This window comes from Equus quagga, chromosome 7, assembly GCF_021613505.1.
Source record: "Equus quagga isolate Etosha38 chromosome 7, UCLA_HA_Equagga_1.0, whole genome shotgun sequence".
NCBI lineage: Eukaryota > Metazoa > Chordata > Mammalia > Perissodactyla > Equidae > Equus > Equus quagga.
In genome coordinates, this window is record NC_060273.1 from 86,066,638 (window position 1) to 86,086,945 (window position 20,308).

Consider the following 20,308-nt stretch of genomic DNA (forward strand, 5'->3'; position numbering starts at 1 on the left):
AGAAGCAGAACCTAAGGATATGGAGGGCTGACTGTATATTGTTTTGAATACATATACATTTGGTAAAAGTACAAAAACAAGTATGGGAATGATATCCACCAACTATAAAACAGCCATCATCCTCGGATTTTAGCTTCATAAGATTTTATAACTTGAATTAGATCTTTAAACAAATAACAGGAAAATATAACATCTGTCAAATGTGAGAATTAGGTTCATGAGTGTCTTATATACTATTTATAATATTAGAAATATTGCATAATTAAAAATTTTAAATAAAAAATCACTAGTAGCTTAGGTACTGTCCTTTAAAAATTATATGTTGAGGGGCCAGCCCTGTGGCCAAGTGATTGGGTTCATGCACTCTGCTTTGGTGGCCCAGCGTTTTGCTGGTTTGGATCCTGGGCATGGTCATGGCACTGCTCATCAGGCTGTTCTGAGGTGGCATTCCACATGGCACAGCCACAAGGACCTACAACTGGAACACACAACTATGTACTGGGGAGCTTTGGGGAGAAGGAGTAAAAAAAAAAAAAAAGAATGCTTCAGCATTTAAAAAAATATATATATACACATATGTTGAAGGGCTGCCTGGTGGCATACTGGTTAGGTTCATGTGCTCCTTTGGAGGCCCAGGGTTCATGGGTTCGGATCCTGGGCGTGGACCTACATACTGCTCACCAAACCATGCTGTGGCAGCATCCTACATACAAAATAGAGGAAGATTGGCACAGATTTTAGTTCAGGGACAATCTTCCTTAAGCAAAAAGAAGATCAGCAACAGATGTTAGCTCACTGCCAATCTTCCTCACCAAAAAAAAATCCCTTATATGTTGACATACTCACTGTAAACAATATTTAAATACGCAGGTGTTATCAGAATAAAAGTCCTCAATCTACTGGTCCCCTTGCCAATCTTATTTTCCTCCCTAACTACTAACATTTATCATGTATTATTTCTATGCATTTCTATGTACATATGCATATATGTGTGCAAAAATAGTTCTTTTGTATGAAGTAGATTCATAGAGAACATATATTCTGTGACTTGCTTCTTTCACTTGACAATATATATATTTTGTATCATTCTTTTCAACTCCTGCATAATATCCCAGAATATGAATGAACCACATTTTAATTGTTCCCCTAAATTTGTAAATTTAGGCTGTTTTCAATTTTTTAAAATTACAAAAATGCTATAGAAATTTCTGTACATATATCTGAGCGTACATTTATTTGCATTCTTGTGAGCCTTTAAGATATAGACTGAATAGTATGTTTATTTTAAACTTTGATACTGTCAACTTTTCTTTCAAAAAGACTGTATAACTTAGATTCCTTTCTGAAGTAGAGTGAGTGCCCATTTCCTCACACCCTTATCACCATTACATATATTGGCTATGATCAGTTTCTTTAACTTTTGTAAATTTGATGAACAAAAATGTTTCATTTTGTTTTAATTTACATTTCTCTGATCAATAGACAGGCTTAGTATTTCTTCTTCTGTGAACTTCTTATTTATATCATTTTTCCATTGAGTTTTATCTTTTGCTAACTGAGTCATAGGAATACCTTAACTGTTTTAATCATTATGCAGGCAGCAAATATTTTCTCTAAACTGTATTTATGGTAGTTTTCACAGAATACAGAAGTTTTATATCTTTATGTAGACATATCCATCAATCTGTTGGGATTTTGATAGATTACATTTTAAAAGAACTGTCACCTCCACAGTTGTCAATTGTCCCATCTAGGGACATAGCATGTCTTTCATTTTTAAGTTTTACAGTTTTTAAAAAAGTTTATTCCTATTTTATAGTTTTGTTTGTTATTATAAACAAGATCTTTTTTCCATGTCATTCTGATTGGTTATAGCTGATAAGTAGTAAAGTTATATTAATTTTGTATTCATCTACGTTTGCTTTAGAAAACTCTGCTTAAGAACTGGAATTTTCAGGGGCCAGCCCAGTGGCCGAGTGGTTAAGTTTGTGTGCTCCACTGCAGCAGCCCAGGGTTTCGCTGGTTCAGATCCTGGGATGGACATGGCACCGCTTGTCAGGCCATGCTGAGGCAGTGTCCCACGTGCCATAAGTAGAAGGACCCACAACTAAAAAATACACAACTATGTACTGGGGGGATTTGGGGAGAAAAAGCAGAAAGAAAAAAATAAAAAGACTGGCAACAGCTGTTAACTCAGATGCCAATCTTTAAAACACACACACACACACACACACACACACACACAAGAACTAGAATTTTCATTTCTTTGTTGACCTATGCCTTTGTGTTTGCAGTTAAATGATTTGTTTTGTCAATGAGCATAGAAATTCCACCTATTCTCGTTATCAGGTGCTTTTGGACACTGTATTGATGTTAAGAAATACAACTGCAGGCAAAATAAGAACCAACTTAAATACAATTTGACTGAAATCTTAATTTTAATGTTCTGAATTAGATGTTATGCAAACTCTGTCATATTCCCCTTAGCTTCAAATCTTCAGTGAAGGATTCTTCCCTACACATGCTTGCCAAATCTGATTCTCCTGCCATATGCCTTTTCCAACTTCTGCCAAAAGATAGTTTTACAAAGTCCTGCTGAGCCTGAGCCTAGATATCTGCAATTAGAATTCATACCACCCACTTTTACGAGATTTCAATAGTCAAAGTGAAATGTTAGATGTGGGCAACTTTCTGTGGGAACATGGGAAGCCTTTTTTCTTTTTTTTACATAACTAGATAAAAAAGGTTTAATTAAATTTGACATTATACCTGAGAGAAGTTAGGTACTCAAATAATCATTCTCAAAATTTTATAAATAGTTTATAAAATAAACCCTACACAGATGTAGTAGTTTACTCTCTAGAATACTGACTCTCAACCTTTGTTTAGCAACAAGTCAAGCACTCATAAATTATTTTAAATGACTGAATGAAACTATTAAATAATTAGTTAAAATTCATTTGAAATACAAATATATGCTATATAAGGATAGGGTGCCAAATCTTTCAAAATTTTGTGATAGTGAAGCCTATTGTTGATATGTTGATATATCATCTTTTATTTTTATGTAGGTATAATTTCATATACATAATAAGAAATATATATGGGAGATGAAAAATTATGCAGCAAATCTTTGACATGTGTAATCCATTTCACAGACTACTAAACAATCTCCTCAAAAATATTAGAAGGCATGGAGGGTAGTCTTTGGTTTAATGTTAAGTGTACTACATCTAAATAATTTTGATAATTTTTGACCTCCTAAAATTATTTTTAAATATGACATTTTATATCCAGTATGGATATACCAATATGTTTTTCCAACAAATAAAGTTTTCATTGAGAATCTTGTAAAAATTAAAAACTCTGTCTCATCAAATGGGAGAACTGATCAGTGAATAGAGAGACGAGAGAGAACACACGATTCACTGAAAAAAACACAATGGTAAAGATGCACCGATAAAAGAAAAACAAGAAGAATATTAAATATAATTCTATAATTCCTATCATTAGAGGGTAGAAAATCAAGCTATTTTGCAATACTGCCAATCTCATCAGGATGGGACACATGGAAGAAGAAAAGCCCTTTAAGTTTTATTGATTAAAACAAAGAGAATGCAGCCATATATTGTATTTTCACAATAAAATCTAGCTGTGGTCTAAGTATAGCTAATTCTACTAAGGCTATATTATATAGTTTGGTCAAGGGCCAATATTTCCTAAAAAAATTAGGATTTCTTTATTCCACAGTGATCCTAGGTGACTGTGATATTTTATTCAACTAGCTTCAGAAAATTGGTTAAAAAATGTCTTTAAAGGAACACAGAAATACCATCTCTCTTTAAAAGGAAACTGTATAATCATTTGTTAGTACACAAATAATTTCAGTGTTTTAGGAAACAAAGGCCACCTTCTGTGAAGAGTTGGCACATATTGCAATTTTTAACCAATTTAATATTCTGGTAGCTAACCATCAATTTAATCTGATAATTTTAATCTAATAGTTTCATTTCACATGGGAGGAAAACCTACCAACTTGTCAAAACACTGCATTCTCAAATAGTTATGGTAAGACCAAAAAACTCACCAAGGTCAAAGAGAAGTAAATATGATACACCTCCCTAAACATTTATTTCACTTTATAAAGTTTGATTTTCAACGAAAATGAAATATCTTCTTATCTAATGTTCTTAAGAAATATTTAACTATGTTCTGCAGTTTTTGGCAATGTCCTTTTAACTTGAAATTTAATTATGAAACTGTAATTCACTCATTTTCAATATGCCAGTTCAGAGAAAAATATCCGTACTTCCAGGACTTTTGCCAGAGTTATATATTTTAAAATTAAAAATTACAAAGACTTGATTTTATCCAAAAAATTCACTGCTTCTGAGTTGGTGCATCGCAATATGGCACATTTTCTATAAGAAGGTCTTTCCTAGGGACCAATTCTGAAAGAAAAACAAAAAGAGAATAATTAACTTCATTATTATTAAAATACAACGCAAATACATTCACTTCCTCTTAAAATTTATAACAGTAAAATATTGAGTTTTAAGGTAAATCTTCCAGGGATATTTTTTTCAGTTAACTTCTAATGTGAAATCCTTGATTTTAAATGGAGACAGTTAATAGGATTCTCATTTCAGATCACATAAAAATATTCATGACCAACTTACTACTTTATTATTTATTAAATATAAATAAATAACTGAACAGAATTCAGCTAAAGCACATTATCAGCCATCTGATTACAGATTACTGATAATTAAAACCGACAAGTGGAAAATTTGTTTGTACTACCTACTATATAAAAAGCAAGACCACTTTCCTAATTAAAGATTCCAAATTTCACAGAACAGTGGTCCTCAATGAGGGTGGTTTGGGTGGTCACACCAGTTGAAGGATGCTACTGGAACTCAGTGGGCAGGAGCCAGGGATGTGTGGGACAGTCTGGTGCAGTGAAGAACTAACCCGTCCAAAATGCCAATAGTGCACCATTGAGAAACAATGTTAAACAGCAACAACAACAAATGTTGAGTACTAGGTAAGATATCTTATTGGAGTCAACTGAGATAAAGCTCTTACATACAAAATTTTGAGAAGATACATGATTTCTCCTTTTTTCTCCAGAAGAGCTGAATCCTGGTGAACTGTCACGATCAAAAAATACTTATGGAGTGATGTTAGCATCATGGCGGAGTGAGTTGTCCCAGTAATCTTTCCCCTCCAATATACAATGAAAAGGACATTCATACTCCAACAGAGGACATCCAAACACAACACAAAAAACGTCAAAGAGACCCACACAGCCATATGATGGAGGGCAGAGAGACTGGAGGCCTCCTTGGAGGAAGTGGAATGGGGTAAGAGAAAACTTCACTCCCTCCCCTAAAGACTGTGATCTGGGACCACGTGAGGCCTCCAAAAGGGAAGGAATAGGGGAGAGGACGTTCGTTCGCGGTAACATCAAGGACTCCTGAGGCCCCTTGTAGCCTAGAGGGAAGCCCTCTACTGGGGTGAAAGCCTTCACGGGGGCTGACTTTATCAAGCCAACACCCCAGGAAAGAGGATAGTGAAAGCAGAGGGAAAAAACCCCAAGAGCATGCAGGACAAAGTGACCCTACCCCAACCCACTCAGCGTGGCTCCAGCCCCTGGGGTTTCGGCTGAAGGCAGAGGGCTCAGAATATGTGGCTCTTGACACCCACCACTGGCGATAGGTGGTAACTGCGACCAAATCACACTAGGATGTGAAAAAACAGAGCAACTCCTTCTAGCAATATCAAACATTATATTAGATCTCCAGACCAGAGAGAAAATGACAAGTACCTAGAAATCAGTCCTGAGGACACAGAATATGTAATCTAAATGACAAAGAATTCAAAAAAGCTATCATCAAAAAACTCAATGAGATAAAAGAGAATGCAGAGAAACAATTCAATGAGTTCAGGAACTACTTCACAAAAGAGACTGAAACTATAAAGAAGAATCAATCAGAAATATTAGAGATGAAAGACAGAATGGAAGAAATAAAACAAAATATGGATTGCCTGAACACTCAAGTGGACACCATAGAGAAGTATATCAGCATAATCAAAGATAGACATGTTTAAATGCTCCAGATAGAGAAGAGAGAACTAAGACTAAAAAGAAATGAAAAAAGTCTCCAAGAAATATCTGACTCAATTAGGAAATGCAACCTAAGAATTATAGGTATTAAAGAAGGAGAAGAGAAGGAGAATGGAGTAGAAAGCTTGTTCAAAGAAATAATAACAGAGAACTTCCTAAACCTAGGGAAGGAAATCCATGTGGAAGAGGCTGCTAGACCTCCTAAATATGTCAATGTAAAAACACCTACTGCAAGGCATATAGTAGTGAAACAGGCAAAACTGAATGACAAAGAAGGTACACTAAGGGCAGCAAGGGAGAAGAAAATAACATACAAAGGAACCTCTATCAGGCTTTCAGCTGATTTCTCTGCAGAAACTTTACAAGCTAGGAGAGACTGGAATGACATATTCAAATCTTTGAAGGACAAAAACTTTCAGCCAAGAACACTCTATCCAGCAAAAGTATCCATCAGATATTATAGAGAAATAAAAACTTTCCCAGACAAACATAAGCTAAAGGAGTTCATAGCTATGAGACCCCCTTCCCCCTAAGAAATCCTCAAGAAGGCCCTCATACCTGAAAAAAAAAAAGGGAGAAAGGAGTTAAAATGCACAAAGTAAGAAGATAAACAGGTAGACAGAATCAGAGCAGGACAGCAAATACTTAAGCATAGCATTAAAGACAAAGGGAAGGAAAACACCAAAAACAAAGATAATCTTGTCATTTTAACCACAAACTCACAATACAAGATGCCATAAGATGTGAGAAAAACAAGTTAGGAGGAGAAGAGGAAAGGGACTGAATTGGTTTAGTCTAAGGAAATTAGAGGCCATCAGAAAAGGGACTTTCTTATCCATGAGATCTTGAATACAAACCTCAGGGTAATCACTAAACAAAACGCAGAACAGAGACACAAATAATAAATAAGGAGAAAACAAAGTAACACAACATAAAAAACTATATAGCTTGATTGGTAGACCAAAATACACAGGACGAGAAACAAAGGAAATGCAGGAGAATCAGAAAAAGAGTGATAAAATGGCAGTATTAAGCCCTCATATTGATAATCACCCTAAACATAAATGGATTGGATTCTCCAATAAAAAGAGACAGAGTGGTGAGATGGATTAAAGAACAAGACCCAACAATATGTTGCCTCCAGGAAACATGTCTCTGCTCTAATGACAAACACAGGCTCAGAGTGGTGAAGGGATGGAAGACAATACTCCAAGCTAATGGCAAACAAAAGAAAGCAGGTGTCACAATACTTCTATCAGACAAAGTAGACTTCAAGATAAGACAGGTAAAGAGAGACAAAGAGGGGCAGTATATAATGATCAAAGGGACATTCCATCAAGAAGAAAGAACACATAAATATCTATGCACCCAACACAAGAGAATGAAAGTACCTAAAGCAACTATTAACAAACCTAAAAGATATTAATAATAACACAATAATAGTAGGGGACCTCAACATTCCACTCACATCAATGGATAGATCACCCAGACAGAAAATCAATAAGGAAACAGTGGAATTAAATGAAAAGCTAGACCAGTTGGACTTAATAGACATATATAGAACACTCCATCCCAAAACAGCAGAATACACATTATTCTCAAGTGTGCATGGAACATTCTCAAGAATAGACCATATGTTGGGAAACAAAGCAAGTCTCAATAAACTTAAGAAGATTGAAATAATAACAAGCATCTTTTCTGATCACAGTGCTATAAAACTAGAAATTAATTACAAGAAAAAAGCTGAGAAAAGGACAAAGATGTAGAGATTAAACAACATGGTATTGAACAAGCAATGGATCATTGAAAAAATTAAAGGAGAAATAAAAAAATATCTGGAGACAAACGAAAATGAAAACATACCATACCAACTCATATGGGATGAAGCAAAAGCCGTATTAGGAGGGAAATTCATTGCAATACAAGCTCACCTTAGCAAATAAGAAAAAGCCCAAATAAGCAATCTCAACTACACCTAATTGAATTAGAAAAAGAAGAACAAACAATGCCCAAAGTCAGCAGAAGGAGAGAAATAATAAAAATCACAGCAGAAATAAATGCTATTGAAACAAAAAAGGCAGTGGAAAGGATCAATGAAACAAAGAGCCAGTTCTTTGAGAAGATAAATAAAATTGACAATCCCCTAACCAGACTTACAAAGAAAAAAAGAGAGAAAGCTCAGATAAATAAAATTAGAAATGAAAGAGGAGAAATAACAATGGATACCACAGAAATATAACAATTATAAGAGAATAATATGAAAAACTATATGCCAACAAAATGGACAACCAAGAGGAAATGGATAAATTCTAAGACTCTTACAACCTCCTAAAGCTCAATCAAGAAGAAATACAGAATCTGAATAGACCAATCACAAGTAAAGAGATTGAAACAGTAATCAAAAGCATCCCAAAGATGAAAAGCCCAGGACCAGACAGCTTCGCTGGAGAATTCTACCAAACTCTCAGAGAGGATTTGACATCCATCCTTCTCAAGCTATTCCAAAAAATTAGGGAAGATGGAACGCCTCCTAACACATTCTATGAGGCCAACATCACTCTGATATCAAAGCCTGACAAGAACCACACAAAAAAGGAAAACTACAGGCCAATATCCCTGATGAAAATACAAGCAAAAACCCTTAACAAAATATTAGCAAACCAAATTCAATAATACACGAAAAGGATCATACATTATGATCAATTGAGATTTATTCCAGGGATGCAAGGATGGTTCAACATCCACAAATCAATCAATGCAATACACCACATTAATGAAATGAAGGATAAAAACCATAGGATCAACTCAATAGATGCAGTAAAACCATTTGACAAAATTCAACATCCATTCATGACAAAAGCTCTCAACAAAGTGGGTATAGAGGGAACATACCTCAACATAATAAAGGCCATATATGACAAGCCCACAGCTAACATCATACTCAATGGTGAAAATCTGAAAACTTTTCCTTTAAGATGAGGAACAAGATAAGGATGCCAATTCTTACCTCTTCTATTCAACACAGTACTAGAATTCCTAGCCAGAGCAATTAGGCAAGAAAAAGAAATAAAAGGCATCCAAGTCAGAACAGAAGAAGTAAAACTGTCTCTATTTGCAGACATGACCTTATATATAGAAAATCCTAAAGACTCCACCAAAAACTGCTAGAACTAATAAACAGATTCAGGAATGCTGCTGAATATAGAATCAATATACAAAATCAGTTGTTTCTGTACATTAGTAACAAACTATTAGAAAGAGAAATTAAGGAAAAAATTCCATTTACAATTGTATCAAACAGAATAAAATACCTAGCAATAAATTTAATCACAGAAGCAAAAGAGCTGTACACTGAAAACTATAAGACATTGATGAAAGAAACTGAAGACGACACAAATAAATGCAAAGATATCCTATGCTCATAGATTGGGTGAATTTATATTATTGAAATGTCCCTACGACCAAAAGCAATCTACAGATTCAATATAATCTGTATCAAAATTCCAGGGGCCGGCCCAGTGGTGCAGCGGTGAAGTTTGCACGTTCCACTTCGGTGGCCCAGGGTTCACCAGTTTGGATCCCGGGTATGAACACGGCACCACTTGGTGAGCCATGTTGTGGCAGGCATCCCATATATAAAAAGTAGAGGAAGATAGGCACACATGTTAGCTCAGAGCCAGTCTTCCTCAGCAAAAAGAGGAGGATTGGAGGCAGATGTTAGCCCAGGGCTAATCTTCCTTAAAAAAAAAAAAATTCCAAAGACATTTTTCACAGAAACAGAATAAATAATCCTAAAAGTTGTAGGGAACCACAAAAGACCCTGAGAAACCAAAGCAATCTTGAGAAAGAAGAAAAAAGCTGGAGGCATCACACTTCTTGATTTCAAACTACAGTACAAAGCTACAGTAATCAAAACATTATGGTATTAGCATAAAAACAGACACATAGATCAATGGAACAGAAAAGAGGGCCCGGCAATAAACCCACACATATATGGTCAATTAATTTACGATAAATTACCCAAGAATTAAATGGGGGAAAGGACAGTCTATTCAATAAAAAGTTCTGGGAAAACTAGACAGCCTGGAGCAGAAGAATGAAAGTGGACCCCTACCTTACACCATACACAAAAATTAACTCAAATGGATTAAAGATTTGAACATAAGATCTGAAACCATAAAACTCCTAGAAGAAAACATAAGGGAGTAAGCTCCTTGAATTTGGTCTTGCCAATGGCTTTTTGGATTTGTCCCCAAAAGCAAAGGCAACAAAAGGAAACATAAACAAGTGAGACTAAATCAAACTAAAAAGCTTCTGCACAGCAAAGGAAATCATCAACAAAACGAAAAAGCAACCCATGGAATGGGAGAAAATATTTGCAAATCATGTATCTGATAAGGGGCTAATATCCAAAATATATAAAGAACTCATACAACTCAATAGAAAAAAACCAAACATTCTCATTACAAAATGGGCAGAGGATCTGAATAGACATTTTTCCAAAGAAGACATACAAATGGCCAACAGGTACACAAAAAAGTGCTCACATCATTAATTATGAGGGAAATGCAAATCAAAACCAGGGGGCCATCATTTCACATCTGTTAGAGTGACTATTATCAAAAAGACAAGAAATAAACGTTGCCAAGGATGTGGAGGAAACAGAATTCTTGTGCATTGTTGGTGAGAATGTAAATTGCTAAGGCCACTATGGCCAGTATGGAGGCTCCTAAAAAAATTAAAAATAGAATTACCATATTATTCAGCAACTCCACTTCTAAGTATTTATCTGAAGAAAATGAAATCACTATCTCAAAAAGACACCTGTACTCTCATGTTCACTGCAGCATTACTTACAATAGGCAACACATCGAAACAACCTAAGTGTCCACTGACAGATGCATGGATAAAGAAAATGTGGTGTATACACACACACACACACACACACACACACACACACACACACACACAATGCATATAAAAGAAAGAAATGAAGGAAATATAAAAGAAAGAAACCCTGTCATTTGTGACAAAATGATGGACCTTGAGAGCATTATGCTAAGTGAAATAAGTCAGACAGAGAAAGACATATATATGTGGAAACTAAAAAAAAAGGAAAACAAATAAAAAAACTGAACTCATAGATACAGAGAACAGACTGGTGGTTGCCCAACATGGGGGGTCAGAGAGTGGATGAAATGGGTGAAGGTGGTCAAAAGGTACACACTTCCAGTTTTAAGATAAAGAAGCCCTGGAGACGCAATGTACAGTATGGTGACTATAATTAAGAATATTGTATATTTGAAAGATGCTAAGACAATAAATCTTAAAACTTCTCATTATAAGAAAAAAAATCAGAACTATGTATGGTCATGGATGTTAACTAAAAACTGTGGTAATCGTTTCACCATATGCACATATATAAAATCATTATCTTATACTAAAACTAATACAGTGTTATATGCCAATTAAAAAAAACCTACTGGTGGCATAGTTTATAATAGTGTGGCAATCATAGAGGCATCTGGGACATAATTTATAGGATATTAAAATATTTAAGTCCACAGTTACAGAAATGTCTCTAAATATACCAAGCACACAAATATAAATAAGTTCAAATTAGAGAACTTGAACGCAAAATTGTTTTCTTCTAAGAACCTGTCCCTGACCCACCGAGTTTTGGATTTGCAGTTCCACCTATGTGCCTCAACAACACCTCTGCCCCTCTTATCATGGCACCCAAAGGACTATGACTGAACACTTAATTGTCTATCTTATATACAGCACTCTAAGTTCCACAAGGACAGGAACCAGATCTGTCTTGTCCATTGTTCTATTCTGAGTGTGTAGCACAACAGGCATCCCATAAATGTCTGTTGAATTACATTACCCTACTTTAGAATACAAACCATAAGATAGTTTTAGGCAAAGACAAATATAAAAAAACCAAACAACAGAAGTTAAAAACACATTTGAAATAAAGAATAGCTTCCTAGAGTTTTTAAAAAATGTATTACACATGGTCAGAAGCACATCCCTATTTTGTTTGTCTCACATATCTGCCAGATAAGAAGTTAAAAAATATGGATAATGCTATTCAAAAACTAGGAACCACTAATATACAGCCACCTGAAGTCCTGCATTTTCTTGGTACCATTTTTATTTATAAATTTGGCTACTGTCTATAGAATGTATGTTTTTGTTTTTGTATTTTTTTGCTGAGGAAGATTCACCTGAACTAACATCTGTTGCCAATCTTCCTTTTCTTCTATGTGAGCCACTGCCACATCATGGCCACTGACAGATGAGCGGTGTAGGTCCACACCCAGGAATTGAACCCAGGCCAGCGAAGTGGAGCGTGCTGAAATTAACCACTAGGCCACTGGGGCTGGCCCAGAATATATGTTTGATAAAGGCCAAAACTGAAACTAGCTGACCAATGTCCATAGGATAAAGAGGGCTTTGACAAATGTCAATAATCAATGAGAAAGTAAGTGTAGAATAACGAGTTAATTTCAGTATTTTTCTAAATAATAGTTATTATTTTTCTATAGAATATCTAGGAAGGCTAGACGGACAAATGATGGGAATGGTATGAATAAAAAATGACTAATCCAAGTTCATGCACCTGAGATCATACCTCAAAAAATACAAAAAAGTAGGGAATATTTGGAAAGAAAAATACAGGCATACCTCAGAGACATTGCAGGTTTGGTTCCAGACCACTGCAATAAAGTATCTCAATAAAGCAAATCACACGTTTTGGTTTCCTAGTGCACATAAAAGTTATGTTTACACTATACTGTAGTCTACTAATGTGCAATAGCATTATGTCTAAAATAAAATGCATATACCTTAATCAAAAAATACTTTATTGCTAAAAAATGTTAACCATCATCTGAGGCTTCAGTGAATCATAATCTTTTTGCTGGTGGAGGGTCTTGCCTCGATGCTGATGGCTACTGACTGATCAGAGCGGTGGCTGCTGGAGGTTGGAGTAGCTGTGGCAATTTCTTAAAATGAGACAACACTGAAGTTTGCTACATCGATTGACTCTTCTTTTCAAGAATGATTTTTCTGCAGCAGTATGCAACGCTGTTTGATAGCATTTTACCCATAGTAGAACTTCTTTCAAAATTGGAGTCAATCTTCTCAAACCCTGCTGCTGCTTTATCAACTAGGTTTGTGTCATATTCTAAATCCTTTATGGTCATTTCAACAATCTTCATAACATCTTCACCAGGAGCAGATTCCATCTCAAGAAACCACTTTCTTTACTCATCCAGAAGAAGCAATTTCTCCTTTGTTAATGAGATTGCAGCATTCAGTCACATCTTCAGACTCCATTTCTAATTCTAATTCTCTTGCTATTTCTACCGCGTCTAGTTACTTCTTCCACTGAAGTCTTGAACCCCTCAAAGTCATCCATGAGGGTTGGAATCAACTTCTTCCAAACTCCTGTAATGCTGATATTTTGACCTCTTCCCATGAATCATAAATAATCTTAATGGCATCTAGAATGGTGAATCCTTTCCAGAAGGTTTTCAATTGACTTTGCCCAGATCTATAAGACAAATCACTATCTATGGAAGCTATAGCCTTATGAAATGTATTTCTTAAAATAATAAGACTTGAAAGTCAAAATTTCTGCTTGATCCATGGCTGCAGATTGGATGCTGTGTTAGCAGACACAAAAACAACGTTCATTTTGTACATCTCCACAGAGCCCTTGGGTGACCAGGTGCATTGCCAATGAGCAGTAACATTTTGAAAGCAATCTTTTTTTCTATGCAACAGGTATCAAACAGCGGACTTAAATATTCAGTAAACCATGTTGTAGACAGATGTGCTGTCAGCCAGGCTTTGCTTTCCATTTGTACAGCACAGGCAGCATAAATGTAGCATAATTCTTAAGGGTTCTAGGATTTTCAGAATGGTAAATGAGTGCTGGCTTCAACTTAAAGTCACCAGCTGCATCAGCCCCTAACAAAACAGTCAGCCGGTCCTCTGAAGCTTTGAAGCCAGGCATTGACTTCTCCTCTCTAGCTATGAAAGTCCTAGATGGTATCCTCTTCCAATAGAAAGCTGTTTTGTCTACAGTGAAAATCTGTTGTTTACTGTAGCTGCCTTCATTAATTATCTTACTAGATCTTCTGAGTAACTTGCTGCAGCTTCTACACCAGCGCTTGCTGTTTCACCTTGCACTTTTATGTTATGGAAATAGCTTCTTTCCTTAAACCTCATGAATGAACCTCTGCTAGCTTCAAACTTTTCTTCTCTAGCTTCCTCACCTCTCTCAGCCTTCATAGAATTGAAGGGAGTTAGGGCCTTGCTCTGGATTACACTTTGGCTTAAGGGAATGTGGTAGTTGGTTTGAGCTTCTATCAGACCAATAAAACTTTCTTCACATTAGCAATAAGGCTGTTTTGCTTTCTTATCATTCATATGTTCACTGGAGTAGTCCTTTTAATTTCCTTCAAGAACTTTCCCTTTGTATTTACAACTTGGCTAACTGTTTGGTGTAAGAGGCCTAGCTTGGGGCCCATCTTGGCTTTCGACATGCCTTCCTCTCTAAGCTTAATCATTTGTAGCTTTTGATTTGAAGTGGGCACGTGCGACTCTTCCTTTCACTTGAACACTTAAAGGCCATTAAAGGTTTATTAGCTGGATTTCAATATTGTTGTGTCTCAGGGAATAGGGAGGCCCGAGGAGAGGGAGAGAGACAGTGGAATGGCCAGTTGGTGGAGCAGGCAGAACACACAGAGTATTTATTGATCAAGTTTGTCATCTTATATGGGCATGGTTTGTGGCACCTCAAAACAGTTACAATAGTAACATCAAAGATCACTAATTACAGATCACCATAACAAATATAACAGTAATGAAAAAGTTTGAAGTATCGTGAGAATTAGCAAAATGTACAAGTGAGACATGAACTGAGCAAATGCCTTTGGAAAACTGCTGCTGAGGTACTTGCTTGATGCAGGGTTGCCACAAACCTTTAATCTGCAAGAAAATGTAATATTTGCGAAGCACAATAAAACGAGGTATGCTTGCAGTTTACCCAATATTTTTTAAAGATTTTAAAAATAAGGAGTTTTTCTCAAATGATGAAATTATTATGTCTGTAATAAAGAACGTTGAAATTATCTGTAAGCATAAGGGAAGTGATTTTTTTAAAAAGGAAAAAATGAGAAATTATTTACAATAAAGAGTTCTTACTGGGAGTCAATATTTACTTTCTACCGTAGCTATTATTTGGAGGGGAAGGAAAAATAAAGATGGATTTAGAATTCATGCATACAAGGTGATTACTCTTGCAGATGAAGTTTCATTATATTATTTTCAATTTCTATTATTTTTCATGTTGGGACATTATCTGATATTTTTTAGAAACACACAATCACAACTCTCTATTTTCTAGCCAAGAAGCAGAATTTCTTTTTTTTAAAGATTGGCACCTGAGCTAACAACTGTGGCCAATCTTTTTTTTTTTTTCTGCTTTATCTCCCCAAATCCCCCATGTTACATAGTTGTATACCTTAGTTGCAGGTCCTTCTAGTTGTGGCATATGGGACGCCGCCTCAACGTGGCCTGATGAGTGGGGCCATGTCTGCGCCCAGGATCTGAACCCTGGGCTGCCGCAGCAGAGCGCACGAACTTAAACACTCAGCCACGGGGCTGGCCCCAAGAAGCAGAATTTTAATTCCTCTCATTTCTATGTGCCCGTACAGACTGCTAAAATATGTGGAGGAATTCTGCTCAAAGCAACTTTTTTAAAACAGAGATTAAAGAATCAAATTTGTTATATCTTGGACCTATAAGCATAAAGTAGGAAAAAGAGATCCATACATATCTTGCTGGAAAGAATAAGGCCATTATTAAGGCAATATAGTATTATATACTAATATATATAATATAATATACTAATATATAATATCTACTAATAATCATTAAAAAGTCAAAATGTTCAATCCTGTGAGAAAATTAAATTATACAGAAAACCAAAAGATAAAAAGAAATTTAAATATTATCATATCTAAAACCATGCATTTGAAATATAGATATCAAATTTAGTCATTTGAAATAAACCAAATTTTTATTAATATAATGAAAATAATACTTAGCTGTGATTACCTGTGTAAAATCTCAGCTATACTACACAGAAGCTCTAAAGATCATTATTAAGATTAAAGCTAATGACTACAAATTTTCAATCTAGGATTAACCACGTTTATTGTCCTTATAAAGCTAACTCAGATGAAATAATTTCTGATAAATCCTCATGAACTAAAAATAACTTAAAAAGTCCTACAGTCCTTACGCTACTGGATATCAAAATTTATTATAAGGCTATAGTAATTAAGACATTATGGTATATGATGCAAAGATAGAAAAACAAACTAACTGAAGAGGTTACAAAGTCTAGAAACAGAAGCACACATATATAGTTATTTGATTTTATGACAAAGGTGATCCTGCAGTGCAGGTGGAAAGAGTGGTTGTCTCAATAAATGATGCTGGATCACCTGAATATTCACATGTAAAAAAAAAAAAAAAAAGAAATCTCGAAGAGGGATCCAAGATGGCGCCATGAGTAGTCCTCTTTGTCTCTCCCCCTTCGAGTCTATAATTATTTGGACACTTATCGCTTGACAAAGGATATCCAGACAGCATCTCAGGACATCTGAGATACCCACGCGACTATACATCGGAAGGCGGACGGACTTTCCTCCGGGAGGATGTGGAAATAGGTGAAAACTCTCCGACCCCGACCGAGCAGCCTAGTACCCGCAAGCGGCTTTCTTCCAACGGACGTCCCCAGAGGATCTACACACATCTAGGGCAGAAGCGAGCACACAACAGAGGAGCGACGGTGGAAACAGGTGACCAGAACCCTACCTAAACCCCCAGCAATTACTCCTAAACGCAGAGGGAAACTTTGGAGTTGCACACCTGAGCCCGCGGGGAGAGTCTCTCCCCGCCATTGGCGGGGAGACCCTGCCGGGTGTTCGCGGCGCCTGGAGGGTCCCAGAGAGAGTCGCTGAGGGTATGGAGGTCTCCCAGCAGCCGTTGCCCGCCCTGTGGGACTAGGGATTGCCGGAGATCTCGGAGAGGACCGGGGCTGGGGGAAGTTTCAAAGGCCGGCTCTGCGACCCGGAGGGGAAGCGCCGGAGTTCCACCCGGGCAGCAGACAAAACTCTCTGTCTGCCATTAGCAGAGGGGCCACGCCCAGCATTCAGGTCTCCGGGAGAGGCCCGGAGAGAATCCCAGAGGGCGGGGCGACCCCCAGCTGCCGTTGCCCGCCCCATGGGACTAGGGATTGCCGGAGATCTCGGAGAGGACCGGGGCTGGGGGAAGTTTCAAAGGCTGGCTCTGTGACCCGGAGGGGAAGCGCCGGAGTTCCACCGGGCAGCAGACAAAACTCTCTGTCTGCCATTAGCAGAGGGGCCACGCCCAGCATTCAGGGCTCCGGGAGAGGCCCGGAGAGAATCCCAGAGGGCGGGGCGACCCCCAGCTGCCATTGCCCGCCCCGTGGGACTAGGGATAGCGGGAGATCTCGGAGAGGACTGGGGCTGGGGAGTTCCAGAGACCCAGCTTCGTAGCCTAGGGGAAACCCTACAGGCTCACAGCAGCCTTAGGGAAAGCCTCTGCACAGCACCAGTAGAAGGCACCCAGCCGCCAGCCACAAGGCTGGAAGACCCCAGGGCAAAAGCAGCATAGCTAGGTGAACTAACCACAGACTGTAGGAGATGCCAATAGCTCTCCTGCGACCCATAGAGGACAAGTGAGATTTTGTGGGTGCCGACAGCAACGGAGCGACAAATATAAGTGATCCCACCCCTGGCCGCTGGAAAAGCCCATAACACCATTGCAGACCCCAAGGAGAGAGCACATCTAGGTGGGCTGCAACAGTAGGCACCAGCAGCCTGAAGCCCCCCTGTGACGGCCCCCACAGCAGAGGAGGGAATCCAAAGGGCCACTGTGGCTACGAGGAGGGGCCCAGGCCCAGTGAGCAACTGTGGACAGGGTTCCTGGTTGGTGCAGTATAAACAGCTGCTCCCCCACTGCAGCAGCTGAAACAAGTGAAAGGAGCAACTAAACTCTATCTCCATGCGGAGGCACAAATCAACAACATCAAGCAATATGAAAAAATACATTAAATCTCCAGAACAGAAAGAAAGTAACAAATACACAGAAAACAATCCCAAAGAAAATGAGATATATAACCTAAATGATGATGACTTCAAAACAGCCATCATTAAAATTCTCAATGAGTTAAGAGAGAATTCTGACCGACAACTCAACGAGTTCAGGAGCTATGTCACAAAAGAGTTTGATACGATAAAGAAGAACCAAACAGAAATATTGGAAATGAAGAACACAATAGAGGAGATTAAGAAAAATCTAGATGCTCTGAACAGTAGGGCCGATAATATGGAGGAAAGAATTAGCAATTTGGAAGATGGCAATATAGAATTGCTGCAGGCAGAGGAGGAGAGAGAAGCAAGACTAAAAAGAAATGAAGAAACTCTCCGAGAATTATCAGACACAATTAGGAGATGCAACGTAAGGATTATAGGTATACCAGAGGGAGAAGAGAAGGAGAAAGGGGCAGAAAGCCTATTCAAAGAAATAATGGCTGAGAACTTCCCAAATCTGGTGAGGGAGATGGATCTTCAGGTGACAGAAGCCAATAGATCTCCAAACTCTATCAATGCAAGAAGACCAACTCCACGGCATATAGTAGTGAAGCTAGCAAAAGTCAACGACAAGGAGAAAATACTAAGGACAGCCAGGCAAAAGAAACTAACCTACAAAGGAACCCCCATCAGGCTATCAGCAGATTTCTCAGCAGAAACTTTACAAGCTAGAAGAGAGTGGAATGATATATTCAAAAATCTGAAGGACAAAAATCTACAGCCGAGAATTCTCTACCCAGCGAAAATATCCTTCAAATACGATGGAGAAATAAAAACTTTCCCAGATAAACAAAAATTAAGGGAGTTCATTGCCACAAAACCTCCTCTTCAGGAAATCCTCAGGAAAACCCTCATTCCTGAAAAATCCAAAAAAGGAAAGGGGCTACAAAACCAAGAGCAGAGGAGATAAGTAGAAGGACAACAACAGAGAGTAGCAGCTCTACATCAGAACAGATTAAACCATGGGACGAGAAACAAAGGAAACTGAAGAAAACCGGAAAACAAGACACAAAATGGGAGTGGTAGGCCCCCACATCTCAATAATCACTCTAAATGTAAATGGATTGAACTCCCCAATCAAAAGACACAGAGTGGCAGGATGGATCAAAGAACAAGATCCAACAATATGCTGCCTCCAGGAAACACACCTCAGCCCCAAAGACAAACACAGACTCAGAGTGAAGGGATGGAGAACAATACTCCAAGCTAATAATGAACAAAAGAAAGCAGGTGTCGCTATACTAATATCAGACAAGGTAGATTTCAAAGCAAAACAGATAAAGAAAGATAAAGAGGGACAGTATATAATGATAAAAGGGACTCTCCACCAAGAAGACATAACACTTATAAATATATACGCACCCAACACAGGAGCACCAAAATTTGTAAAGCAACTCTTAATAGAACTAAAAGAAGACATCAACAACAATAAAATAATAGTAGGGGACCTCAACACACCATTAACACCAATGGACAGAACATCCAGACAGAAAATCAACAAGGAAATAATAGAATTAAATGAAAAATTAGACCAGATGGACTTAATAGATATATATAGAACTCTTCATCCAAAAACAGCAGGATACACATTCTTCTCAAGTGCACATGGAACATTCTCAAGGATTGACCATATTTTGGGAACCAAAGCAAACATCAATAAATACAAGAGAGTTGAAATAATATCAAGCATCTTTTCTGATCATAATGCTATTAAACTAGAAATCAACTACAAGAAAAAAGCAGAGAAAGGTGCAAAAATGTGGAGATTAAACAACACGCTTCTCAACAAACAATGGATCACTGAAGAAATTAAAGAAGAAATCAAATTTTATCTGGAGACTAATGAAAATGAGAACACGACATACCAAATCATTTGGGATGCAGCAAAAGCAGTCCTAAGAGGGAAATTCATCGCAATACAGGCTCACCTCACTAAACAAGAAAAAGCTCACATAAGCAACCTCAAACGACACCT

General features: G+C 37.5%; 1 protein-coding gene across 1 annotated transcript in view; it reads right to left on the reverse strand.

Annotated features, from left to right (window-relative positions):
• Window positions 1–3,571: 3,571 nt before the first annotated feature.
• LYRM7 (LYR motif containing 7) overlaps window positions 3,572–20,308 on the reverse strand; it is a 30,694-nt gene continuing 13,957 nt past the window's right edge. The window contains exon 5 of the mRNA XM_046665456.1: window positions 3,572–4,451. Within this exon, the coding sequence (XP_046521412.1) occupies window positions 4,381–4,451 (71 nt within the window). The 3' untranslated portion in view covers window positions 3,572–4,380. The remainder of the gene's footprint in view (window positions 4,452–20,308) is intronic.